The 26,084-nt window shown below is 44.5% G+C and overlaps 1 protein-coding gene across 1 annotated transcript in view; it reads right to left on the bottom strand.

The window, feature by feature from the left end:
* The window catches only part of LOC130356502 (amine oxidase [flavin-containing] A-like), a 108,033-nt gene that overhangs the window by 42,918 nt on the left and 39,031 nt on the right, over positions 1-26,084 (bottom strand). The window contains exon 3 of the mRNA XM_056558165.1: positions 18,141-18,278. Within this exon, the coding sequence (XP_056414140.1) occupies positions 18,141-18,278 (138 nt within the window). The remainder of the gene's footprint in view (positions 1-18,140; positions 18,279-26,084) is intronic.

Genomic DNA, 26,084 nt, shown 5'->3' with positions numbered 1-26,084 from the left:
CTTAATTTCTTTAATTTCTTTATTGCAATAGAAAAATGAGCAAAACATTGTTTGCTAGTAATAACACCATAACTTTTTCATAGCTCGTTCATAAATGGGCCATTTTAGAGGGGAAAAAAGGTTTAACCACGTACAAGCATTTGCACTTCTCCAACTTCTCCAAGTATATGCACTGACCTTCTAAAACACTCAGAATAGCTGACACTGTTTGTATTGTACTTCAGTCAGGAGAATAAAAATATAAAGCCATAAAATGCTCGATAAATCATTTTCGAACTTTAGACTTTGATTCCTATTATGGGCAATATGCCGCTATTTGTATCACTGAGCCAAATGTGTTCTGTCTAGTTCAAATTCAACTGCAGGGATCATGCTATCTTTTGTGATTGATGTGAAGTGCTGCAAATGTCAATGGCGCTCTACAGGAAAGAAGATTTAGCCACAGCGGGGGATCAACATGCAGTATACTATCTTATGAAAGTGTTAATTGTTATTGAATGCTACAATCTAACCACACTGAAGAAAAGGAAAAGATAGATAACATGCTAGTTAAATCCACAGCGTACGTGACTGAGCAGAAGTACAACAGTGCACATACTGCATTTAATAAACTGCCTCTGCTTGTTGTTTCCATAAAAGTGTTAGCTATATATTGAAGCCATTAATCATTGTGGGGGACATGTATCAAGGTATTTAGAGACTTTTTTTTTGTTTACAAAAGTCGCACATGCGCCTAAGCACTTTTTTATGCGACTTCTGTGGGTAAGCAAAAAGTTACAAACAGCCTTACTTAAGCAAATTTCAGTTTTCACTTTGAAGTGGTCAGTATTTATGATGTGAGAAAGGCGCAAAGGCAAAAGAAAAGTTGCAAACCCCATTCAAAAAGTCACAAGTCTGCTCCAGGTCTGACCTGGAGTACAAAACTCCTGTACGTGAGTCGCCGCCGCTCATCTCCCGCAAATGCCGCTCATCTCTCCCGGGAGCTCCGTTCCTTGGCCACCCGCCCGAAACTACCACCAGCGCGCTAACCGTTGCGACTACAATTCCCAGCATGCCCTTTCAGTGGGGACATGCTGGGAGTTGTATTTGCAACGGCTGGTAGTTGCAGACGAGTGGCCGAGGAGCGGAGCCGGCCGGCTCCCAGGGATATGAACTACACTGTAATTTCATATTACCTGGCCTGGGCTGTGATTGGCCAAGACCGACCAGCCAATCACAGCCCAGGCTGGGAAATATGAAGTTACAGTGTAGTTTCATGTAGATGGGAGACGGCTGGCTCCGCTCCTCGGCCACCAGCCTGCAACTAACAGCCGTTGCCTTACTGAAAGGAAGTTGTAGCTTAGGAATGGGGTGCCTCCAGCTGTTGCTAAAGTACAAATCCCATGACGGGAATTGTAGTGTAGAATCGAGGTGCCTCCAGCTGTTGCTAAACTACAACACCATGACAGGAGTTGTAGTTTAGGAACTGGGTGCCTCCAGCTGTTGCTAAACTACAACTCCAATGACAGGAGTTGTACTTTATAAATGGGTCGCCTCCAGCTGTTGCTAAACTACAACTCCCATGACGGGAGTTGTAGCTTAGGAATGGGGTGCCTCCAGCTGTTGCTAAACTACAACTCCCATGACGGGAGTTGTAGTTAAGAATCAAGGTGCCTCCAGCTGTTGCTAGACTACAACTCTGATGACAGGAGTTGTAGTTTAGGAACAGGGTGCCTCCAGCTGTTGTACACTACATCTCCCATGACAGGAGTTGTAGTTTAGGAACAGGGTTTCTCCAGCTGTTGCTAAACTACAACTCCCATGACGGGAGTCGTGGTTTAGAAACAGCGAGACTCCAGCTGTTGCTAAATTACAAGTTATTTCTTTCCCAGACCGCCAAAGGCTGTCTGGAAATGATGGGACTTGTGGTTTAGCAACAGCTGGAGGCTCCCTGTTTGGAAACACTGGTTTATGGGCGTTTTTTTCCCTAAGGCAGGGAACCATAAATGTACTAACCAATTTTCTGTGTTTTATTTCTTCTCATTTCAGATCCAAGTATGCAGACTTCATCAGAATCTGTGGACTACGTCGATGACCAGCGTTTTTTTTTTTGCGTTTAAAATTAATAAGATGGTTAACGAGGGCTTATGGGGGAGTGTTTTTTGAGATGGTTAACAAGGGCTTATGGGAGAGTGTTTTTTGGAAAAAGTTTTTAAAAAGTGTTGTTGTTTTTTTATTTTACTTTACAGGCTTAGTAGTGGAAGCTGTCTGATAGACAGAGTCCTTTACTAAGCCACAAAAACAGCTAGCTAGCGCTACAGTGTTTTTTGGAATAAAAGTTTTTAAAAAGTGTTGTCTTTTATTATTATTTTTTTCTTTACAGGCTTAGTAGTGGAAGCTGTCTTATAGATTGAATCCATTACTAAGCATGGGCTTAACGTTAGCCCCAAAAACAGCTAGCGCTGACCCCCAATTATTACCCCGGTACCCACCGCCACAGGGGTGCTGGGAAGAGCTGGTACCAACAGGCCAGGAGCATCAAAAATGGCGCTCCTGGGCCTAGGCGGCAACAGACTGGCGTTATTTAGGCTGGGGAGGGCCAGTAACAATGGTCCTCGCCCACCCTGGTAACGTCAGGCTGTTGCTGCTTGGTTGGTATTTGGCTGAGAATAAACATAGGGGGAACCCTATGCGTTTTTTTTATTTTTGTATTATTTATGCAAAATATGTGTGCAGGGGTTCCCTATATTTTCATTCTCAGCCAGTTGGTACCGGCTCTTCCCGGCACCCCTGTGGCGGTGGGTACCGGGGCAGTAATTGGAGGTTAGCGCTAGCTGTTTTTGGGGCTAACGATAAGCCCATGCTTAGTAATGGATTCCATCTATAAGACAGCTTCCACTACTAAGCCTGTAAATAAAAAAAATTTAAAAAAAAAGACAACACTTTTTAAAAACTTTTATTCCAAAAAAACTCCCCAACAAGCTCTCGTTAACCATTTATTAATATAAAAAATAAATAAAATGCTGGTCATCGATGTAGTCTACCGAATCCGAAGAAGTCCTCTGCATACATGGATCTGAAATTATAAGAAAATTGGTTAGTATATTTATGGTGCCCTCCCTTAGGGAAAACACCCATAAACCAGCGTTTCCAAACAGGGAGCCTCCAGATGTTGATAAACTACAACACCCATTATTTCCAGACAGCATTTGGCTGTTTGGGAAAGTTGTAACTTAGCAACAGCTGGAGTCTCGCTTTTTCTAAACTACAACTCCCGTGATGAAAAAATTAGCCCTCACACATCCCTGTATACGGGAAAATAAAAAAATTAGAGGGATCAGAAGAGGACAATATTAAACATGCTAATTTTCATATAAATAGTTATATATTAGGGATCAACCGCTATTGATTTTTTAGGGGCGATACCGATAACCTGTGAACTTTCATGCCGATAGCCGATAACTTATACCGATATTTCGGTATAAGTTATCGGCTATTTCCCCCCCCCCCCCCCCCAATATCATTGGTAAAATGTGTGTGTGCGGGCACCGCCGCAGAGACCGCCGCAGCCACCCGCCCGCTTCTCTCCCCCTGCCTGTCCTGTCCACCGCTGCTGACCCCCTCCCCCCCCGCCTATCCTATGGACTGAGAACGCCGCGGCCCGCTTCTCTCTCCCTGCCTGTCCTGGGGTGCTGAGTCCAACCACCGCCACTGACCCCCCCCCCCCCCCCTGAATATCCTCTGACCAGAGATCGCCGCCACCTGCTTCTCTCCCCCTGCCGGTCCTGAGTCCAACCACCGCTGCTGCCCCATTGCCTCCCCCATCCCCGGTTTTATAATTACCTGTTCCCGGGGTCCGCGCTACTTCTGGCTCCGGCGGCGTCCTGAGCTGTCACTGTGCGCACTGACGGTGATGTCGCATTGAGGAGGTCACTCGTCATTGTGCAGCGCAGAGCAACAGCGCACGACGCTGCAGGAGCCAGAAGTAGCGCAGACCCCTGGAACAGGTAATTATAACACCGGGGATGGGGGAGGCAATGGGGCAGTGGCGGTGGTTAAACTCAGGACCCCAGGACAAGCAGAGGGAGAGAAGTGTGCGGCGGTGACGGTGGTCTCTGGCCCCACAAAAGCTGCTGCAGTTCATTGATTTAAAGTGCCCGCATTACCGGCATTATCTGCAAGGTAATTGATGATACTGATAACTTCCAAAATCGTGAATATCGGCCAATAATATCGGCCAAATCGATAATCAGTCGAACCCTATTATATATATATATATATATTTTTTTTTTAAGTAAAACAAAATCAAACCTATATAAGGCCCCTTTCACACTGCCGCAAACGTCCGTCAGCCACATTTTTTTGTGCCTTAACAGACGTTATTTTTGACGGGGCACAATGGGAAACAACGGGTCCCGACAGATGCCATTCACTATTATGGGGTCTGTAGGGTGCCGTTGTCTTTTGACGGGAGTAAGGAAGTAACGGGAGGAAAAAAACGTTGCATGATGTATTTTTCCTCCTGCTATTCTCCCTGAGTTCCCCCATGGACGTCACACTGTTGTGTCACAACGTTAATAAAAGAAGCCTAAGTTTGATATCATTTAAACTGTATGGACCTACGGAATACATACAATGTGTAATTTTTACTGAAAAGTGCACTGGGTAGAAATGGAAGGTCCTAAAAGTTAGTAAATGGCGGGTTATTTTTTCCATTTTTGTCCCACAAATAATTTTTTATTGTTTCGCCATAGATCTTGTGGTGAAATTATTGATGTCATAACAAAGTAAAATTGGTGGTGCAAAAAATAAGGCCTTATTTGTAAGGTGGAAAATTGAAAGCATTATGATTTTAAGAAGGTGAGGAGAAAAAAAACTAAAATTAAAAAAATGTCCTAAAGGGGTTAAAAAAAAAAAAAAAAATATATATATATATATATATATATATATATATATATATACACACACACACACACACTGCTCAAAAAAATAAAGGGAACACTTAAACAACACAATGTAACTCCAAGGCAATCACACTTCTGTGAAATCACACTGTCCACTCAGGAAGCAACACTGATTGACAATCAATTTCCCATGCTGCTGTGCAAATGGAACAGACAACAGGTGGTAATTATAGGCAATTAGCAAGACACCCCCAATAAAGGAGTGGTCCTGCAGGTGGTGCCCATGCATCCTGGTGATGTTTTGGTCACTTTTGAATGCTGGCGGCGCTTTCACTCTAGTGGTAGCATGTGACAGTCTACAACTCACACAAGTGGCTCAGGTAGTGCAGCTCATCCAGGACGGCACATCAATGCGAGCTGTGGCAAGAAGGTTTGCTGTGTCTGTCAGTGTAGTGTCCAGAGCATGGAGGCGCTACCAGGAGACAGCTAGTACATCAGGAGACGTGAAGGAGGCCTTAGGAGGGCAATAACCTAGCAGCAGGACCACTACATCTGCCTTTGTGCAAGGAGGAGCAGGAGGAGCACTGACAGAACCCTTCAAAATTACCTCCAGCAGGCCACAAATGTGCATGTGTCCACTCAAACGGTCAGAAACAGACTCCATGAGGGTGGTATGAGGGCCAGACGTATACAGGTGGGGGCTGTGCTCATAGCCCAACACTGTTCAGGATGTTTGGCATGGGCCAGAGAACACCAAGACTGGCAAATTCACAACTGGCACCGTGTGCTCTTCACAGATGAAAGCAGGTTCACACTGAGCATGTGACAGACGTGACAGAGTCTGGAGATGCCGTGGAGATAGTTCTGCTGCCTGCAACATCCTCCAGCATGACCGTTTTGGCGGTGGGTCAGTAATGGTGTGGGGTGGTATTTCTTTGGGGGGCCGCACAGTCCTCCATGTGCTTGCCAGAGGTAGCCTGACTGCCATAAGGTACCAAAATGAGATCCTAATACCCCTTGTGAGACCATATGCTGGTGCGGTTGGCCCTGGGTTCCTCCTAATGCAAGACAATGCTAGACTTCATGTGGCTGGAGTGTGTCAGGAGTTCCTGCAAGAGGAAGGCCCGTTCCCCAGACCTGAATCTGATTGAGCAAATCTGGGACATCATGTCTCGCTCCATCCACCAACGCACCAATTGCACCACATCCTGTCCAGGAGTTGGCGGAAGCTTTTGTCCAGGTCTGGGAAGACATTCCTAAAGAGACCATCTGCCAACTCATCAGGAGAATGCCCAGGTGTTGTAGGGAGGTCATACGGGCACGTGGAGGCCACACACACTACTGAGCCTCATTTAGATTTTTTTCAAGGACATTACATGAAAGTTGGATCAGCCTGTAGTGTGTTTTCCACTTTGATTTTGAGTGTGACTCCATATCCAGACCTCCATGGGTTGACAAATTTGATTTCCATTGATAATTTTTGTGTGATTTTGTTGTCCGCACATTCAACTATGCAAAGACGAAAGCATTTCATCTGATTAGTTTATTCATTCAGATCTAGGATGTGTTATCTTAGTGTTCCTTTTTTTTTTTTTTTGAGCAGTATAAATCTCACACATTTTTACAGAGGAGAGGAAGTGGAGTTACAAAGTAGTGTTCTGGAGTCATTTATTGTTTTTTGCTTATGTGAGCTAAAAAAAAAATGGTATTCAAATTTATCAACCCCCTGTGATAGTATAATAAATATGTCACACATAGGCAAAACCAAAAGCAACAAAAAGATGCCAACAGAACTTGATTACCAAAGCAACAATGATAAATGTCTCGTATATCTTTGAAAACTTGCTGTGAACTATATTGCTTCACATAGCAATCTTTTTTTCTTATCTTTCATACAAAGAGCTCTAGAGGAAAGGTTATAAGAAGAAGAGAATATGAAAAATGAACTTTTTCAACCTCCTTAAAAAAACGACTGCACTTCTATAAATCATGAGACAATAGAAACAACTTGTATGTTGCTTTTTAAAGGGAAACCACACATTGAAGAAGCAAGACAAACAAGTCAGCAAAAATGATGTTTCTGCAGACCAAGTTCTTTATCTCTGACATTTAGCCTAGACAGTGGTTAAAGCGCAACTGTCATAAAATTTGTGTACAATAACCTGCACACAGCCTTTGTACTGTGTGCAGGTGGTGTGTATAACAATGTTTTTACCTAATATTTGCAGGCTTTTATGACCTCAAAAAATGCTTTTTATCAAAGCCACTGACAGCCCGGTAGGCGTGGCCTGAGGTATGCGATGCCCCACCGTCGCCATGCCCACCCACTGTATGTCAGTGCTTTGACCGCTGTGTGAATGACACACAGGTCCCAGCGCATGCGCCCTTCAGCTTATCTAACGAGCGCCGCTGCTGCCTGTCATCCTGGCAAGCACTCGTTTCCCCAGCGTCTTCCTCCTCAGGGCGCCTGCGCAGTGCTAGGTGCAGAGAGCGAGCTTCCTCTCTGCCCCTAGTATCGGGAACAGTACAGCTTCGCTGGGGAAGCAGCGCTGGCCAGGATGAAAGGCAGCGGCGGAGCGCACATTAGATAAGCTGAAGGATGCATGCGCTGGGACCTGTGTGTGAATCACACAGCGGTCCCATTGCTGACATACAGTGGGTGGGCGTGGCGGCAGCGGCGCATCACGAACCTCGGGCCACGCCTACCCGACTGTCAGTGGCTTTGATAAAAAAACTTTTTTTGGGGTCATAAAAGCCTACAAATATTAGGTAAAAACATTGTTATACACAACACCTGCACACAGTACAAAGGCTGTGTGCAGATTATTGCACCCAGAGTTCATGACAGTTGCGCTTTAAATTATGTCTTAGAATTAATTAGATTAGTCTCATATAATAAGTAAATATGTTGCATGTAAGCAAAACCAAAGCAAACACACTTTCTAAAGACAAAAGATGATAAATGTCCCTTTTTGTTAAAAAGTATTCTAAGGTCATCACTGTTTCCATAAATATCACATTGATCATTCAAATAAAAGTCTGTCTAATGCATGGAATGGCAGTGTCTATCAGTTTTACTTTAAAGCTCTTCATTCTGGTTCAAACAGGGGTGAATCCAAGTGGAGGTGGAGGACACGTCTCTTTTAAATCTATAGGCATATATATGGATACATGCTTACCGCGTGAAATACCCATTTACTATGGATGTGGTTACAAACCCCACCACTATATAAGCAAGAAGATGTATTTACATCTGTTCCCACTGTTGTGGTGCTGTTTGGCATCCGTTGCTGCCCCGACACTGTTTCTGTGGGGTGGCGCGGCCCACGGACTGGTTTAAGGGCCATTAGGGCTGCTCTGCCAGTTGGGTCGTTCTCCCTGTGGGCACTGGTGCTGGGGTGGTGGTCGCCACTCAGTGCTGCGCCATTTTATGCTAGGGACCCACTAGATACAGGTGGCTGTGACTTGCCTAGAGGGCTTGCACTTCATGATCATAAAGTACACTAACGACCTGTTAGTTTAATAAATGTTGCTGAGAAGAATTAGATCCAGGTGCATGTTGTGGATGTGCGACCATGTCTGTTTTTTCTCAAGTTGAATTAACTGTAGGTTGTGATGACTTTTAGAACGGTTGTTGCAGGAGACTCAGGGATGTGGAAATCCTATCGCCTGACGCCCGGGACCAGGCAGTTCTGGGTGCCGGCAAGGTGAATTTTGCAGGCCCTTAGCCCTGCTATCCACTATAGAGGTAGCCGGAGGGCTTACCTCTGCTTCCCTGGTTTCTGTGGCTCTGTCATTGATAGAACCTGGCTGGACTAGGCTCTATCAATGGATCGCAGAGCACACAGATCAATGGAGTCCAATAGAACTCTATTGATCTGTATGAGGAATCTAATGATTCCTCCTAAAAGTCCCCTAGGGCACTAATAAAGTGTAAAAAAACAACAACAATGTTTTAATAAAAGTTTAAAAGAAACACATTAACCCCTTCCCTTTAAAAGTTCAAATCACCCCGCTTTCCTATACAAAACATGTAAACATAATAAAAATACGAATTTTTAAAATATAACATTATGTATCTTGTACAGTAAATGATGTTAATGTAAAAAAAATACCAAACCACAGAATTGCAAATTTTTTATAATATCCCAGAAAAAAAGTTAAAAGTGATTAAAAAGTTAGATCAATAACAAAATGGTACCGATACAGAAAACCGATTATGGCGCAAAAAAAAATTAGCTACAATGGTCAGAAAATGGCAATTAAAAAAAATTCGAAAAAATTCAGAATTCTTTTAACCCGATAATGACCATGGACGTCTATACTCCAATGGCCGTTAACTGGGTATGACCCGGGCTCCCTACTCGAGCCCGCGTCATACCGGCTGGCCCCCAGCTGATTCCTGTAGCTGGAGGCCGGCTGTCTATTAACCCTTTAGATCGCCGCTGTCAAAGTTTTTCATCAAGCATCCGGACTCTGCACCTTTCAGAGAACAGATGGCTTGTACTGATCTGAGGTGGAGAGTCCCAAGCCATTATTTCTTTGTGAAGAAGGCAGTACTAGCCCTGCACAATTTTGTGGAACAGAAGGTGGGTCAGTCCTTGAGCTTGTCGGTGTGTACCAAAGTGCACGGCAGCACCGATGTGTGGAGCTGTAACTACGGTCGGGGACAATACATGACCTTTACGGTTCACTGGGTGAATGTGGTTCCTTCACAACCACAACACCAACTTGGACAGGTCACGCTGTGCCACTCTCAGGCCGTTGGTCCTGTGACAGTGTGCGTCTCCGCCTCCTTATCCTCCACCGTGCCCTCAGTGACCACTGCACGGACAAGTCTCAGTGCCCCTCCGGCATACCATGTGTGCAGGGCACGGCGGTGTCACACTGTTCTTCACATGTTTTGCCTTGGCGAACGGAGTCACAAAGGGGAGGTACTGCTAAAAGTCATCGACAACAGGAAGAACATCTTGTCGGCGCTGCAACAAGGAAACCTGACACATGCGCCCTGCATGGTACACATGTTCCCCACACCTGCAAGACATCCTAACAAGGTTGGGAACATCCTGGGAAGAAAACTTTGCATGCACTTCATTCACTCACACCCTCCTTGATCTGAAGCGTCAGAACGGCATCCCCCAACATAGTCTGATTTGCAATGTTTCCACACGTTGGAATTCCACCCTCCATATGTTAAGACAAAAGGGAAAAAAGAGGGAACACGCGCCCCTAGTGTGATACGTTTATAGACAGTGAATAAGTGCAATAAAGGTCACACTTACCACAATGTGTTGCGCTAAGGGCACAACACAATACAGCGTATTAATCAGGTTAGGTTGTCAGCAGCCACGATCCTCCGGTCTATCCTGGTTCACCAGTCCAAATAGCATCAATGAAAAATAGCAAACATGGATCTTTGCAGGCGCATGGACAGCAGTGGATAAAAGTTCATGGAGTCTTCAATACATATAGATGTTTATTTTAAGCACATAAAAGCAACGCGTTTCCTGCCCGTAGCGGGCACTTCATCAGGCAAGTGTGCATGTATCCTATGATACATGCACACTTGCCTGATGAAGTGCCTGCTACGGGCAGGAAACGCGTTGCTTTTATGTGCTTAAAATAAACATCTATATCTATTGTAGACTCCATGAACTTTTATCCACTGCTGTCCATGTGCCTGCAAAGATCCATGTTTGCTATTTTTCATTGATACCCTCCATATGTTGGACTGGCTATAGGAACAGAGAAAAGCCATCACCAATTTCTTGATGATCCAAGTGGATAGGGGGACTCCCCTGTGTAACTTTAATGTCAACCAGTGGCAGCTCATACGTGACACCTGCCGTTCTTTCAGGCCCTTTGAGGAAGCAACATTATTAGTCAGTCGCTAGGATTACGGGATGAACAACGTCATTCCACTGCTTCATCTACTACAACACGTGTTGGAAACGATGGCTGGTCAGGGCACTGGAGATGTGGCGTCTACATCTCACGGCCACATGAGCCCTGTGGAGGCTGAATTGGAGGAGGAGGGGCACAGTGGAGCACAGTTTAGGTTTCGCGAGATGCGTGGTTTTTCTAGTCATCTGACAGGAGAGGAGGAGCAGGAGCAGCTAGAGGGTTATGAGGAAGGCGAGACAGAGGACGCAGACACAATGTGGCAGTATGCAGTGGAGATGGAGGCAGGCAGTCCCTCCGAGTCACTTGCAAAAATAGCACGATGCATGCTCACTTGCTTGCGTAGTGACCAAGCAAGGAGAGCCTGAAGTGGGATAACTTCTGGCTCTCCACCTTATTGGACGCTCGCTACCGGCACAAAATGGGGGCCTTTTTTAACACCCACTGAGAGGGAGGACAAACTGACCTACTTCTGAGACAATCTACGTAGTCAGTTGGCCGATGCCTATCTGCGCCATCGTCCATCCTCTTGCAGGTCTGACTCGGGGGCCCTCTGCACTCACCTTCCTCTGCCACTGCTGGGGAGGGTTGGGTGAGGTGGCAGGAGCAGTACCAGCTCCATCAGCAGCAGCCTGAGTCTACAGTCGCTACATGCCAACACACCTTGAAGATCCGCTGGATTTCTGGGAAGCCAAACTTGATTTGTGGCCGAACGAGTTTGCCCTGGAAAAGCTGTCCTGCCAGGACAGTAGTGTGCCATCAGAGCGAGTGTTTAGTGCAGTGGGGGCCATAGTAACCCCAAGGAGAACTAGTCTGTCCACAAAAAATGTGGAGACACTAACCTTTGTGAAGATGAATCAGGCATGGATCAGCCAGGATTTCCACCCACCAATGCCTGATGCATCAGAGTAGATTGACCATGGTGCCACATCAACTGAATTCATATTCACAAATATGAATAATGCCAAACAGATTTAAAGGGGTACTCCGCCCCTAGACATCTTATCCCCTATCCAAAGGATAGGGGATAAGATGTCAGATCGCCGCGGTCCGGCTGCTGGGGAGCCCCGGGATCCCCGCTGCGGCACCGCACTATCATTACAGCACAGAGCGAGTTCGCTCTGTGTGCGTAATGACAGGCGATACAGGGGACGGAGCAGCGTGACGTCATGGCTCCGCCCCTCGTGACATCACGGCCCGTCCCCTTAATGTAAGTCTATGGCAGGGGGCGTGACGACCGCCACGCCCCCTCCCATAGACTTGTATTGAAAGGGGCGGGCCGTGACGTAACGATGCTCTGGCCCCTGTATTGCCCGTCATTACGTGCAGAGCGAACTCGTTGTGTGCTGTAATGATAGCGCAGTGCCGCAGCTGGGATCCCGGGGCTCCCCAGCAGCGGGACCGTGGCAATCTGACATCTTATCCCCAATCCTTTGGATAGGGGATAAGATGTCTAGGGGCGGAGTACCCCTTTAAGGTGCTGCTCCCCAGTTACAGACATTCCTCCGCATCAGACCACAAGTAAGTATTGAGGATATGCAAGGAAAATGTAACTTTTAATAATATTCTTAGGATAAAATATATGTACCCACATTTTTGTGCCAACAAAAGGAAAGGTGTGCAAAAAACACCATGTGCCACCTACACCGCCAAGTATTGATGTGAAGCAAAGACCTCTAAAAGATGGAAGGAAACAACGTATGGTCCATTGTAACCGCTGGGGGTAAAAACTTCCCCTGTAAGGCCCTACTCCAGTATTATTGATTCCCTTCTTGGCAAGTGATACTCGCCCAAAATAGGGTGGCCCCACACAGGAACCTCTCCGTATTTCCCCTACTAACACTGCCACTTCCCAGGGTTTTTAGGTGGAAAAAGAGAGAGTTTCCTGTGTGTGGCTGCCCTTTTTAGGGTAAAACTTGGCAAGAAGGGAATTAATAGGTCTAGAGTAGTGCCTTACAGGGGAAGTTTTTACCCCCACCTGCTACAATGAACAATACGTTGTTCCCTCCCATCTTTTCGAGGAAAGTGTTACTCATCTTAAAAAGGGCAGCCCCACACAGGAACCAATTCCTATTTCCACCTAAAAACCCTGGGAAATGGCAGTGTTTGTAGGTGGAAATAGGGAGAGGTTCCTGTGTGGGGCCGCCCTCTTTAGGGAGAGTAACACTTGCCAAGAAGGGAATTAATAATGCGGGAGTTTTTACCCCCACCGGTTACAATGGACCATACGCTGTTCCCTTCTACCTTTTAGAGGTCTTTGCAGCAAATCATTACTTGGTGGTGTGGGTGGCACATGGAGTTTTTTGCCCACCTTTCCTTTTGTTTGATTTAAAAAAAAATATTTGGGTCCATATATTTTATCCTAAGTATATTAGTAAAAGCATATCCTCAATACTTACTTGTGCACACTAACACTTTTACAAGAGAGACTGTTTTCTTCTGCCTCAGCTACTATTCTGATCCTGCCACCTGCCTGATGCCACACATCTAATGCCAAGTTCTCCTTTTTTTCACCCACCTTCTTCACCGGGTACTGGTATTGCCACCCACCGCACCACTCTGTCACCAAGTCACTTTCAGGACTCCTGATGCTGCTGCTGCCACCTCCAGGCTGTCTCATTCTGCCACCATATGTTCTCCTCATGCTGATGCCACCTCCGGGCTGTCTCATTCTGCCACCATATGTTCTCCTCATGATGATGCCAGCTCCAGCCTGTCTCATTCTGCCACCATATGTTCTCCTGATGCTTTTGCCACCTCCAGGCTGTGTCATTCAGCCACTATATGTTCTCCTCATGCTGCTGCCAACTCCAGGCTGTGTCATTCAGCCACTTTATGCTGCTGCCAACTCCAAGCTGTGTCATTTAGCCACTATATGTTCTCCTCATGCTGCCACCACCTCCACACTGTGTCATTCAGGCACTATATGGTCTCCTCATGCTGCCGCCACCGCCAGCTAAGTTATTCAGCCACTATATGGTCTCCTCATGCTACCCCCAACTCCAGGCTGTTTCATTCAGCCACTATATGGTCTCCTCATGCTGCCGCCACCTCCACGCTGTGTCATTCAGGCACTATATGGTCTACTCATGTTGCCACCACTTCCACGCTGTGTCATTCAACCACTATATGGTCTCTGCATACTGCCGCTACCTCCACGCTGTGTAATTCAGGCACTATATGGTCTCCTCATGCTGCCGCCACCTCCACGCTGGGTCATTCAGCCACTATATGGTCTTTTTATGCTGCCGCCAACTCCAGGCTGTGTCATTCAGCCACTATATGGTCTCCTCATGCTGTCGCCACCTACATGCTGTGTCATTCAGCCCCTATATGGTCTCCTCATGCTGCTGCCAACTACAGGCTGTGTCATCCAGCCACTTTATGGTCTCCTCATGCTGCCGCCAACTCCAGGCTCTGTCATTGTGCCGCTCTGCGACAGTAATTCTAATAGTGCCGCCTCTGATCTGCATATCATACTGAATAACAGTATTATTTCACTAACCCAGCACATACCCTATGCGTGTTACAGCAAGGCAAAGTGTTCTACACCCCTATTGAGGCTCTCTGTAGGCCAGAAATAGCATTTTTTTATAGCAATTCGCTGCAAATAAATTTGGACCGAAATAGATTTTTGGGAAAATTCAACGAATCTGCCGAATAGACTGTTTCAAAAATTCGCTCTTCTCTAGCCCATAGCAACTAATCAGATTGCTACTTTCATTTTTCAGAGGCCTCTTTCAAAATAAAAAAAAAGTGATCTGATTTATTGTTGTGGGCAACTGTACCACTCTTAATCTACTCAGGTTTTGATAGATCTCCCCCTTCATCTCTAAATACAGTTGTCTCTGGCCTAGTGGGTGGAGCCTAGCCTATATGATGGCTCCTATACACACTGCACACACAAAAGAATGGATCCTACTCGTATATGTCTCTACAGTGCTGAACAGTTTAAGCTGTAATGATGGCATGGGATGAGGTATTTTACTTACAGTTAGCTTGTGTAGCCTTGATGTAGCCCCCCAGTGTCTGTCTGCCTCTGTTCTCTAAAATAATTTCCCCTCCTATCTTAATACTTACCCCTCCACTCTTTATAGACTTGTTTTGACAACATTTAACTGATTCCACAGTGAGCTGCTAGTTCACAGGATGACTAGCAGTTCACTGTGAGCACCCAAGTATGATAAGAAGGGAAAAATTACTTTTTTTTACGTTTTTTCATATCTGTTTTTTGCAATGTATTTTGAGCTATTTTTGGGACTCTAGCAAATGTTTTAGCCCAAAAAATAGCTATTTTGGGGAGATTTATCAAAACCTGTCCAGAGGAAAAGTTGCCCAGTTGCCCATAGCAACCAATCAGCTCGCTTCTTTCATTTTTAACAAGGCCTCTGCAAAATCTGTGATCAGATTTGTTGCTATGGGCAACTATTCCTTTGCAAAGGTTTTGATAAATCTCCACCTTTGTGTCGGGATACATTTTGGGCTATTCACAGACCAAAATACACTGCTCAACAAAAATTAAGGGAACACTTGAACAACACAATGTAACTCCAAGTCAATCACACTTCTGTGAAATCACACTGTCCACATGCTGTTGTGCAAAGGAACAGACAACAGGTGTAAATTATAGGCAATTAGCAAGACACCCCCAATAAGGGGATTAAAATGAAGGGGGGGGGGGTAATGGCACAAGGGGATTAAGAAGGAGGGGGGTTGGAATAAAGGCAAAAGGGGATCAGAGAGAGGGGGGAATAATGGCACAAGGGGATAAAGATGGAGGGGGAATAATGGCACAGGGAATTAAGATAGGGGGGGGGGGAGATAATCAATACCTCCCATCCATCTTAATCCCCTAAACCATGACCATTACCCCCTCCCTCTGATCCCCTTTCGCCATTATCCCTCCCTCCCCATCCATCTTAATGCGCTTGTGTCATTATTTCTTTCCCTATCCTCCCCCTCCGATCCCCTGAACTTATATATACATACATACATACAATAACATCCCTCCCTCCCATACACTTAGTTTTTACTTCTTTTTTTTTTTTTACATTACCTGGCCTGTTCGGGAAAACGGTGCTCCCAGAGTCATATTCGGTGGGGCCGCACAGAAGGGTGACGTCCTCCTGTGTGTGGCACCTCCGCGCAACGTCAGGGAACGTCACACATCTGCCTGGCAACCACGCAGCACCCATATAGTAGCCGCGGCCTCGGGACTTTACAGAGAGTCGCCGCGGCCATTCCCCGATCTGTGCTGAAAAATATTGGCCAATGCATGGCTGGTATTTGTCAGCGCATTGCGTACCCACAAACAAACGGTGGCGTATCCCTAGGGGTACGCATACCACTGGATGTTAACCCCTGACGTAAGTGACAAGATAGACATAACAAGACAAGACAAGGCTCCAATGTTGTAAAAAGGGGGACTTTACATTAATAATTCTACTAAGATTACACTACTATTACTTAAATGGGGTTTAAATGCTAACCATTTTGACCATAAACGTAAAAAGTGAGTGAGGCTATCAGAGACAGAAGCAATAGTGTGTTCCATTAATTAGACAATTAAGATTGGGGAGTTCTGAGCTTTTTCATCTAGCAGCTATTTTGTTGTTGGATATTGTTAAAAAAAATTTACTATCACAGCTGTGTCGGGTAAAGAAAGGTCGTCAAGAAGAGCAACCTCCGGGCCCCAGGGTATTGGGAAACCCACCATAGTACATAGTTTATGATCAATTGTGTCCAGATTATTTTTGCAACCACATTCCCACCACACGTGTAACAACGTCTGAGTGACCCGGATAAGTCTTCGACAGTCTAGGGGGGGTGAGGTACCACCTAAATAATAATTTCCTAGTTGCCTTAACCCCTTAAGGACCAAGGACGTACAGGTACGTCCTTGGGCCTCCTCCCGTGATATAACGCGGGGTTACACGGTAACCCTGCATCATATCACGGCGGACCCGGCGTCATAGTGAAGCCGCTAATAGCGCGCAGAGCCGATCGCGGCGCCGCGTGCTATTAACCCTTTAGCCGCGCGCTCAGAGCTGAGCCACGCGGCTAAAAGTGAAAGTAAAAAGTGCCGGTTAACTCAGTGGGCTGTTCGGGATAGCCGCGGCGAAATCGCGGCATCCCGTACAGCTTACAGGACAGCGGGAGGGTCCCTACCTGCCTCCTCGCTGTCCGATCGCCGAATGACTGCTCAGTGCCTGAGATCCAGGCATGAACAGTCAAGTGGCAGAATCATCGATCACTGGTTTCTTATGAGAAACCACTGATCAATGATGAAGATCAGTGTGTGCAGTGTTATAGGTCCCTATGGGAGCTATAACACTGCAAAAAAAAAGTGAAAAAAAAAAGTGAATAAATATCATTTAACCCCTTCCCTAATAAAAGTTTGAATCACCCCCCTTTTCCCCATTAAAAAAAAACACAGTGTAAATAAAAATAAAAATATATGGTATCACCGCGTGCGGAAATGTCCTAATTATAAAAATATATCGTTAATTAAACCGCTCGGTAAATGGCGTACGCGCAAAAAAATTCCAAAGTCCGAAATAGTGCATTTTTGGTCACTTTTTATATCATTTAAAAAGTCCTATCAATAAGTCCTATCAATGCAAAAATGGTACCGTTTAAAACTTCAGATCACGGTGCAAAAAATGAGCCCTCATACCGCCCCATACACGGAAAAATAAAAAAGTTATAGGGGTCAGAAGATGACAATTTTAAATGTATTAATTTTCCTGCATGTAGTTATGATTTTTTCCAGAAGTACAACAAAATCAAACCTAAATAAGTAGGGTATCATTTTAATTGTATGGACCAACAGAATAAAGATAAGGTGTAATTTTTACCGAGAAATGTACTACGTAGAAACGGAAGCCCCAAAAAATTTTGTCGCACAATTATTATTTTTTTCGTTTTACCGTAGATTTTTGGGCAAAATGACTGACGTCATTACAAAGTAGAATTGGTGGCGCAAAAAATAAGCAATCATATGGATTTTTAGGTGCAAAATTGAAAGAGTTATGATTTTTTAAAGGCAAAGAGCAAAAAACGAAAATGCAAAAACAGAAAAAACCCCGGTCCTTAAGGGGTTAAGATGGGAGGCACACCTGAAAGTTTTAGAATGTATAGTAAATGCCTAAGCCCATTGTGAATCAAAGAAGGAGCGGCCTAAGTCAGACTCCCATTTAGCTATTTTACCATTCAGTTTAAAGAAATTCAACAGTTAAAAATGGTAATTTTTAACTCAGAAATAATGAGTGAAACGCCATTTGACTATATGATTGTAAGAATATAATGTGATGTGAATGAAAAAATAAATATGCCATATGCATAATGTTTACGTACCCTGACATGATAGATAGCTCGCTGTGACACATTCACTTTGTAGGTCTCTATACCAAGCTCTTTCGCCACACGTAGAATGCGATTTTGTGTTGGACCCACATATGCTCCACCAACATCCACATACTGGACTTCTTTGTTCTGCATAGAAACATGTAAAACAAAATTATTATGTCATGGTGTCTAATGAACTAAACTACATTTATGATCCTTGGCCAGTCATAAATTTAAAGTCTTACTGAAATATACAAAATTTTTTACTTCTCATGCAGACATATCAAAAGTTTTGATCAATCAGGATATAGCGGGGAGAAGTGTGTGGCAGCTTTCTCTACTTTCCAGCTCCTATAGCTTAGGAAGCTTGTTTCTTTCAATGAATTGGAGTGAGCACTGAGCTGCCACACTCTTTATCAGGTTATATCTAGAAAATGGTGTATGACATGTCAAAAGTTGTTCTTAATGATAGTAATGTTTTAAAAGATAGGATCAAAGTAGTTAATAATAAGAATCTGTGAAAGGAACATCTAAATATATAGAGATTCTGTTGTATACAGTGTTTGGGTAAAGCTGTCTGTCACTTATCCTGTAGATAGTGGATACATTTTGATTATGTGAAAACCCTTTTAAGAAATAATCCCTGTGTCATGCGCTGCAGAATTTTCCTTTAAGATTCTGTCCAGATGTTTCTCAGGATACAGATGCTGAGTGGTAACCTCTAATCAGTGTCTGTAGCCTTCATTCTGTTGAATAGCATATAAATCTGGAGTTTTATGCTGTTATATTGCCCCTGTCATGCTGTTTGCCCAGGTCTATTGCCCTGTTTTTATACCTCCCAAATTTTGCTGAGAGCAAAGAGGGACAAGCCCCACCCCCTAATAGTATCTGCAGCCATGCCCCTTGTCACCCCCTCAGCCATGCCTGCACATGCAGAATGGGAATACCAGCAATAAAATTGTGAGTCTGTAATCTAAGTTTAGGAGGACTTCTTAGATTAACAGACTGACAACAACCCCCATCATTATCACAACAAACTATATAAGTGATTACATACAGTCATCTTATATCTTATACACTCTTAATCAGTTTTGAAAGTCTCCACACGATCCACCGCCAGTAAACGCCTCTGTGGGTGTGGGGGAAACAAGAAAGGAACTCTTGTATGCAGGCGCTCTTAGGACTATAATTATTAACTGCAGGACATGGACATGAGCCTGCATACAAGTTTTTCCCCTTCCTTGTTTCTTGTTCCTCAGAGGCATTTACTGGCAGTGGATCATGTGAAGACTTTCAAAACTGTATTTCAAGACATAACCTCCTCTGGATCTTGTGGTCCGAATGCTGCGGCTGAATGGTCCGAATGCTGCGGACACACCAGTAGTTGTAGACGTAAAAGAAAAAGAACATCTGCACTTACCGCTAAGTATCGGTAGTAGCGTCCGGGAGTCCGGGATCACAGGCGCAGCATGTCGCAGGAAGCGCTCAGAGACAATACCGGTATTTCGCACAAGGATGTGCTTCGTCTGGTCTCGAAACCAGACGAAGCACATCCTTGTGCGAAATACCGGTATTGTCTCTGAGCGCTTCCTGCGACATGCTGCGCCTGTGATCCCGGACTCCCGGACGCTACTACCGATACTTAGCGGTGAGTGCAGATGTTCTTTTTCTTTTATGTCTATTACATGATTCTGCTGTGAGTTTTCTGTACCCCGCAGATCGGTCCTACCCTGGAAACCCTGACGTCCCGTAGCCGCTGCTAGTCCCACACAGCCAATACCTGGCAGGTGTGTATGTGCTAACCCCTATACCTAGGTGTGCTCTCCTCCTATCTCTATCATTGCAGACACCAGTAGTTGTGTCAATGTCTATTAGGGTGTTGTGCTCATAGCGCAACACACTCAGATGAGCAGGACAAATTTGTTCGATCTTTTCATATACAGTATCCCTTGGATTAACAGCACATAGAGCGCTTCTGTTTCTTTTTTTATTTCCTCTCTTTTAACTCTTCCATCAGTGGTGACCATCAGTGGTGACCACCAGTGGTGACCTGTGGAAGGACATAAGCAGGGCTCAAGTCCTGCAGGAAGGTGTGGGAATTGAGTTCCTACACTTTTTCCACAGCAGGAACACCATTCCTATTAGCAGTAGTCCTGCAGGATCAGCCCTTATATGGAAGAGTTCCCACCTTTTTTTTCCAGGACTTGACCCCTGGGCATAAGGGTATGGTTTCAATCAAATGACCATTTATTTATATATTTTAAGAGAAATGCTCTAGAATTGTTATCTTTTGAGTAATGCAAGTGTTTACTAAAACACTCGCATTACTCAAAAGATAACAATTCTAGAGAATTTCTCTTAAAAGATATAAATAAATAGTCATTTGATTGAAACCATACCCTTATGCTAAAACAGACTTGCCAAGAGGGAGGACAAATCCTCTTAAAGCACATATGCTTATCATAATTATGCAGTGATCCATTAGTGGCTGCAGTGCATGGAGCCTCCTGGAAAATATCTATACTGTGTATTTATATACTGTGCACCAACTAAATACATATGTCATCTATACTATATGTAAGCAAAAAGATACTCCACATACTTTGAATGTTCTCAATAAAGTTTGCACAAATATATAATAAATATATATATATATACACACACACACACACAGTTGTACAGCATATAAAAGACAAAGAGAGGAAAAATATAAAAGCACTGAGAGACCTGTGCTTTTTTCAATCCTGCAAAACTTAAGGTTAACATTAATTGGTACGGTCACCCCTAAACTTTACTTCATACCTAAAAAGAGCCACACCATATGTGAGGTGTAGCTTTATATCTTTATATCAGATGACCATTTGAAAAGCATTGCATAAGTGGTTGATTGAAGGCATTTTCTGGGTAGGGAGTAGAGATGAGCGAGCAAAATTCGGCAAACCCGGATTCGACCCGAACTTTTGGATTTTTCCAGCTTGCCGAACACTCAAACTTTTACCCAGTAAATAGTGCGGAAAACAAGCAGGTCAGGCAGGGGGTAGTGAAATGACATATTGAAAGCAGCAGATCACATGATAACCAGAGTCTATCATGTGATTTACTGTGTCAATCAAGCACAAAGGCCACCTTGCAACCACCCTGCTGCCAGCCAGGGCTGCTTGCCAAGTTCAAATTTGTTGTGTTGGCTTTTGCAATGACTCTGCGACCACCCAGGGCTGCTGGCCAAAATGAAATTGACTTTTTGGCAAACGTGCTACCTTCAGCCAGCCCCCCCCATGGACCCACCAGATAAGACCGGTGGCTAGAACTTGCTCAGTTTACCATAAATGTTCTGTCTTGTCCACTCTCTAGTGTGGCTTCGGGGAGAGTGTTCAGCACAGCAGGTGCTGTGGTCACCCCGAAGCAAACAAGATTGTCATCCAGCAGCGTGGAAAAACTGACTAAAACTGAATAAAATGAATCAGGCATGGATCAGGGAGGAATTTAAACCTCCTGTGCCAGATACCATTAATTAGGCAGTACTACCACCAGCTCTCCTGGATGCTAGTGACATTAGTCCGCCATACCATGCTATACGCTAGTGACATCAGTCTACCATATTGTGTTGTACGCTATAAACATCTGTCTTCCATCTCATGCTGTAAGCATGCATCTCATGCTATTAACTAGGGATCGACCGATTAACCGTATTGGACGATATTCCCGATTTTGGACATTATCGGTATCGGAAATTACCCCACAAACCCCCCCCCACCCCACAGCCGCTGCTGCCCCATTGCCTTCTCCATCCCCGGTTTTATAATTACCTGTTCTACTTCTGGCTCCAGCAACGTCCTGCAAAGTCCTGCGCTGTCCTGCGCACTGTGCAATGATGAGTGACGTCCTCAACGCGACGTCACCGTCAGTGCGCCCAGTTACAGCTCAGGACGCCACCGGAGCCAGAAGTAGCGCGGACCCCGGGAACAGGAAATTATAAAACCGGGAATGGGGGTGGCAATGGGGCAGCGGCGGTGGTGGTTGGACTAGGGAGGACCCCAGGACAGGCAGGGGGAGAGAAGCGGGCGGTCTCTGGCCCCGCAAAAGCCGCTGCAGTTCATTGATTTAAATCATTCATCTGCAGCGGCTTCTGCGGGCCGTTGGGGTGGGGTTGGGTGGGAATAACCGATAACTTATACCGGAATATCGGTATAAGTTATCGGCTATCGGCCTGAAAGGTCACAGATTATCGGTATCGGCACTAAAAAAATCGATATCGGTCGATCCCTACTATTAACATTAGTCAGCCACCACCTGCTGTACGCGGGCTACTAATAGAAACACCAAATCATCACCCTACTTCCAGACAGGCCTATACATACACAACCCATCATCCCCAGAAAAGGGATAATTTTTCGGCTTTACATACAAGAGCTCTTTCTTCTTCAGTCTTCACTATTTTACAATGCCAATTCTGTTACTACTCCCAAAAAAGGGATCATTTTTAGCACGCTGGGATGAAGCCACAGCATCTTCCCGTGCCTTTGTGTGCATATTAACACTGGCCAGGGATACTTTATGACGCTTTATTTGGTGTGAATAAGCCTAAATAATGGGCGAGCTGGAATAGTTATCATTGGTTACTGCATGTCACCATAACTGAGCCTTAAAAACACTTTAAAACTACTTGAATTCACCTATAAACAGTGTTACACAGGGGTTAGAGCTGTTAGGCAGTGTTTTAACCCCTTACGGACCAGGCCAATTTTCACTGTAGGACTAGAGCATTTTTTGCACATCTGACCACTGTCACTTTAATAACTCTGGGATGCTTTTACCTTTCATTCTGATTCCTAGATAGTTTTTTCGTGACATATTCTACTTCATGTTAGTGGTAACATTTTGTCGATACTTGCATCATTTCTTGGTGAAAAATTCCAAAATTTGGTGAAAAAATTGAAAATTTAGAATTTTTCTATCTTTGAAGCTCTCTGCTTGTAAGGGAAATAGACATTCCAAATAAATTATATTTTGATTCACAAATACAATATGTCTACTTTATGTTTGCATCATAAAGTTGCCATGTTTTTACTTTTGGAAGACATCAGAGGGCTTCAAAGTTCAGCAGCAATTTTCCAATTTTTCACAACATTTTCAAAATCAGAATTTTTAATGGACCAGTTCAGGTTTGAAGTGGATTTGAAGGGCCTTCATATTAGAAATACCCCATAAAAGACCCCATTATAAAAACTGCACCCCTCAAAGTATTCAAAATGACATTCAGTAAGTGTGTTAACCCTTTAGGTGTTTCACAGGAATAGCAGCAAAGTGAAGGAGAAAATTCAAAATCTTCATTTTTTACTCTCGCATGATCTTGTAGACCCAGTTTTTGAATTTTTACAAGGGCTAAAAGGAGAAAAATCCTCTCAAAATTTGTAACCCAATTTCTCTCGAGTAAGGAAATACCTCATATGTGTATGTCAAGTGTTCGGCGGGCGCAGCAGAGGGCTCAGAAGGGAAGGAGCGACAATGGAATTTTGGAGAGTGAGTTTTTCTGAAATGGTTTTTGGGGGGCATGTCACATTTAGGAAGCCCCTATGGTACCAGAACAGCAGAAAACCCCCACATAGCATAGCATTTTGGAAACTACACCCCTCAAGGCATGTAACAAGGGGTCCAGTGAGCCATAACACCCCACAGGTGTTTGACGACTTTTCATTAAAGTTGGATGTGTCAATGACATTTTTTTTTTTCACTAAAGTGCAGTTTTTTTTCCCAAATTTACCATTTTTACAAAGGGTAATGGGAGAAAATGGCCAACAAAATTTGTAGCCCCATCTCTTCTGAGTATGGAAACCCCCCATTTTAGGATGTAAAATGCTCTGCGGGCAAACTACAATGCTCAGAAGAGAAGGAGTCACATTTGGCTTTTGGAAAGCAAATTTTGCTGAAATGGTTTTTGGGGGGCATGTCGCATTAAGGAAGCCCCTATGGTGCCAGAACAGCAAAAAATAACCACATGGCATACTATTTTTTAAAGCACACACCTCAATGAATGTAACAAGGGGTACAGGGAGCCTTAACACCTCACAGGTGTGTAAATGAAAAAAAAAATTTGTTTTCACTAAAATGCAGTTTTTTCCCCAAATTTTACATTTTTACAAGAGGTAATAGGAGAAAATTACCTACAAAATTTGTAACCCCATTTCTTCTGAGTATGGAAATACCCCATGTGTGGACGTTAAGTGCTCTGCTGGCGCACTACAATGCTCAAAAGAGGAGGAGCGCCATTGAGCTTTTGGAATTCTTTGGAATGGAAGTCAGGGGCCATGTGCGTTTACAATGTCCCCCGTGGTGGCGGCACAGTTAAATTTTTCATTTTCACGGCCCACTGTTCCAAAAATCTGTCAGACACCTGTGGAGCGTAAATGCTCACTGCACCCCTTATTACATTCCGTGAGGGGTGTAGTTTCCAAAATGGGGTCACATGTGGGGGGGGGGGGGTCCATTGTTCTGACACTATGGGGGCTTTGTAAACACACGTGGCCTTCAATTCCGGACAAATTTTCTCTTCAAAAGCCTAATAGTGCTCCTTCTCTTCTGAGCATTGTAGTGCATCCGCAGAGCACTTTACATCCACATATGGGGTATGTTCTTACTCAGAAAAAATGGGGCTACAAATTATTATTATTTTTTTACCTATTTTCCCTTGTGAAAATGAAAACTTTAGGGTAACACCAGCCTTTTAATGAAATTTTCCCATCCAACCTTAACGTTTATGTCAGAACCGCTGCAAAATCAGCCACCCCTGTGCAAATCACCAGTTTAGGCCTCAAATGTACATAGTGCGCTCTCACTCCTGAGCCTTGTTGTTTGTTCGCAGAGCATTTAACGCCCAATTGCGTTACAAATTTTGGGGGTCTTTTTTTCCTTTTACTGCTTGTAAAAATAAAAAGTATGGGGCAACACCAGCATGTTAGTGTACATTTTTTTTTTACACTAACAGGCTGGTGTAGTCCCCAACTTTTCCTTTTCATAAGGGGTAAAAGGAGAAAAAGCCCCCCAAAATGTGTAGTGCAATTTCTCCCGAGTACGGAAATACCCCATATGTGGCCCTAAACTGTTTCCTTGAAATACGACAGGGCTCCGAAGTGAGAGAGCGCCATGCGCATTTGAGGACTAAATTAGGGATTGCATAGGGGTGGACATAGGGGTATTCTACACCAGTGATTCCCAAACACGGTGCCTCCAGCTGTTGCTAAAGTCCCAGCATGCCTGGACAGTCAGTGGCTGTCCGGAAATGCTGGGAGTTATTGTTATGCAACAGCTGGAGGCTCCGTTTTGGAAATACTGCCGTACAATACGTTTTTCATTTTTATTGGGGGGACAGTGTAAGGGGGTGTATATGTAGCGTTTTACCCTTTATTATGTGTTAGTGTAGTGTAGTGTTTTTAGGGTACATGCGCACTGACAGGCGTTTACTGTGAGTTTTCCACTAGGAGTTTGCGCTGCGGCGAAAAATTTGCCGCAGCTCAAACTTGAAGTAGAAAACTCACTGTATACCTGCCCGTGTGAATGTACCCTGTACATTCACATGGGGGGGACAAACCTCCAGCTGTTTCAAAACTACAACTCCCAGCATGTACTGACAGACCGTGCATGCTGGGAGTTGTACTTTTGCAACAGCTGGAGGCACACTGGTTGGAAAACCTTCAGTTAGGTTCTGTTACCTAACTCAGTATTTTCCAACCAGTGTGCCTCCAGCTGTTGCAAAACTACAAATCCCAGCATGTACTGATCGCCGAAGGGCATGCTGGGAGATGTAGTTATACAACAGCTGGAGGTATGCAACTACAACTCCCAGCATGCCAAGACAGCTGTTTGCTGTTTGGGCATGCTGGGATTTGCAGTTTTGCAACATCTGGAGAGCTACAGTTTAGAGACCACTGCACAGTGATCTCCAAACTGTGGCCCTCC

Source organism: Hyla sarda, chromosome 2, assembly GCF_029499605.1.
Source record: "Hyla sarda isolate aHylSar1 chromosome 2, aHylSar1.hap1, whole genome shotgun sequence".
In the NCBI taxonomy this organism is placed as follows: Eukaryota; Metazoa; Chordata; class Amphibia; order Anura; family Hylidae; genus Hyla; species Hyla sarda.
The sequence above is the reverse complement of the archived record's forward strand: the minus strand, read 5'-3'. Positions and strand labels throughout refer to the sequence as shown.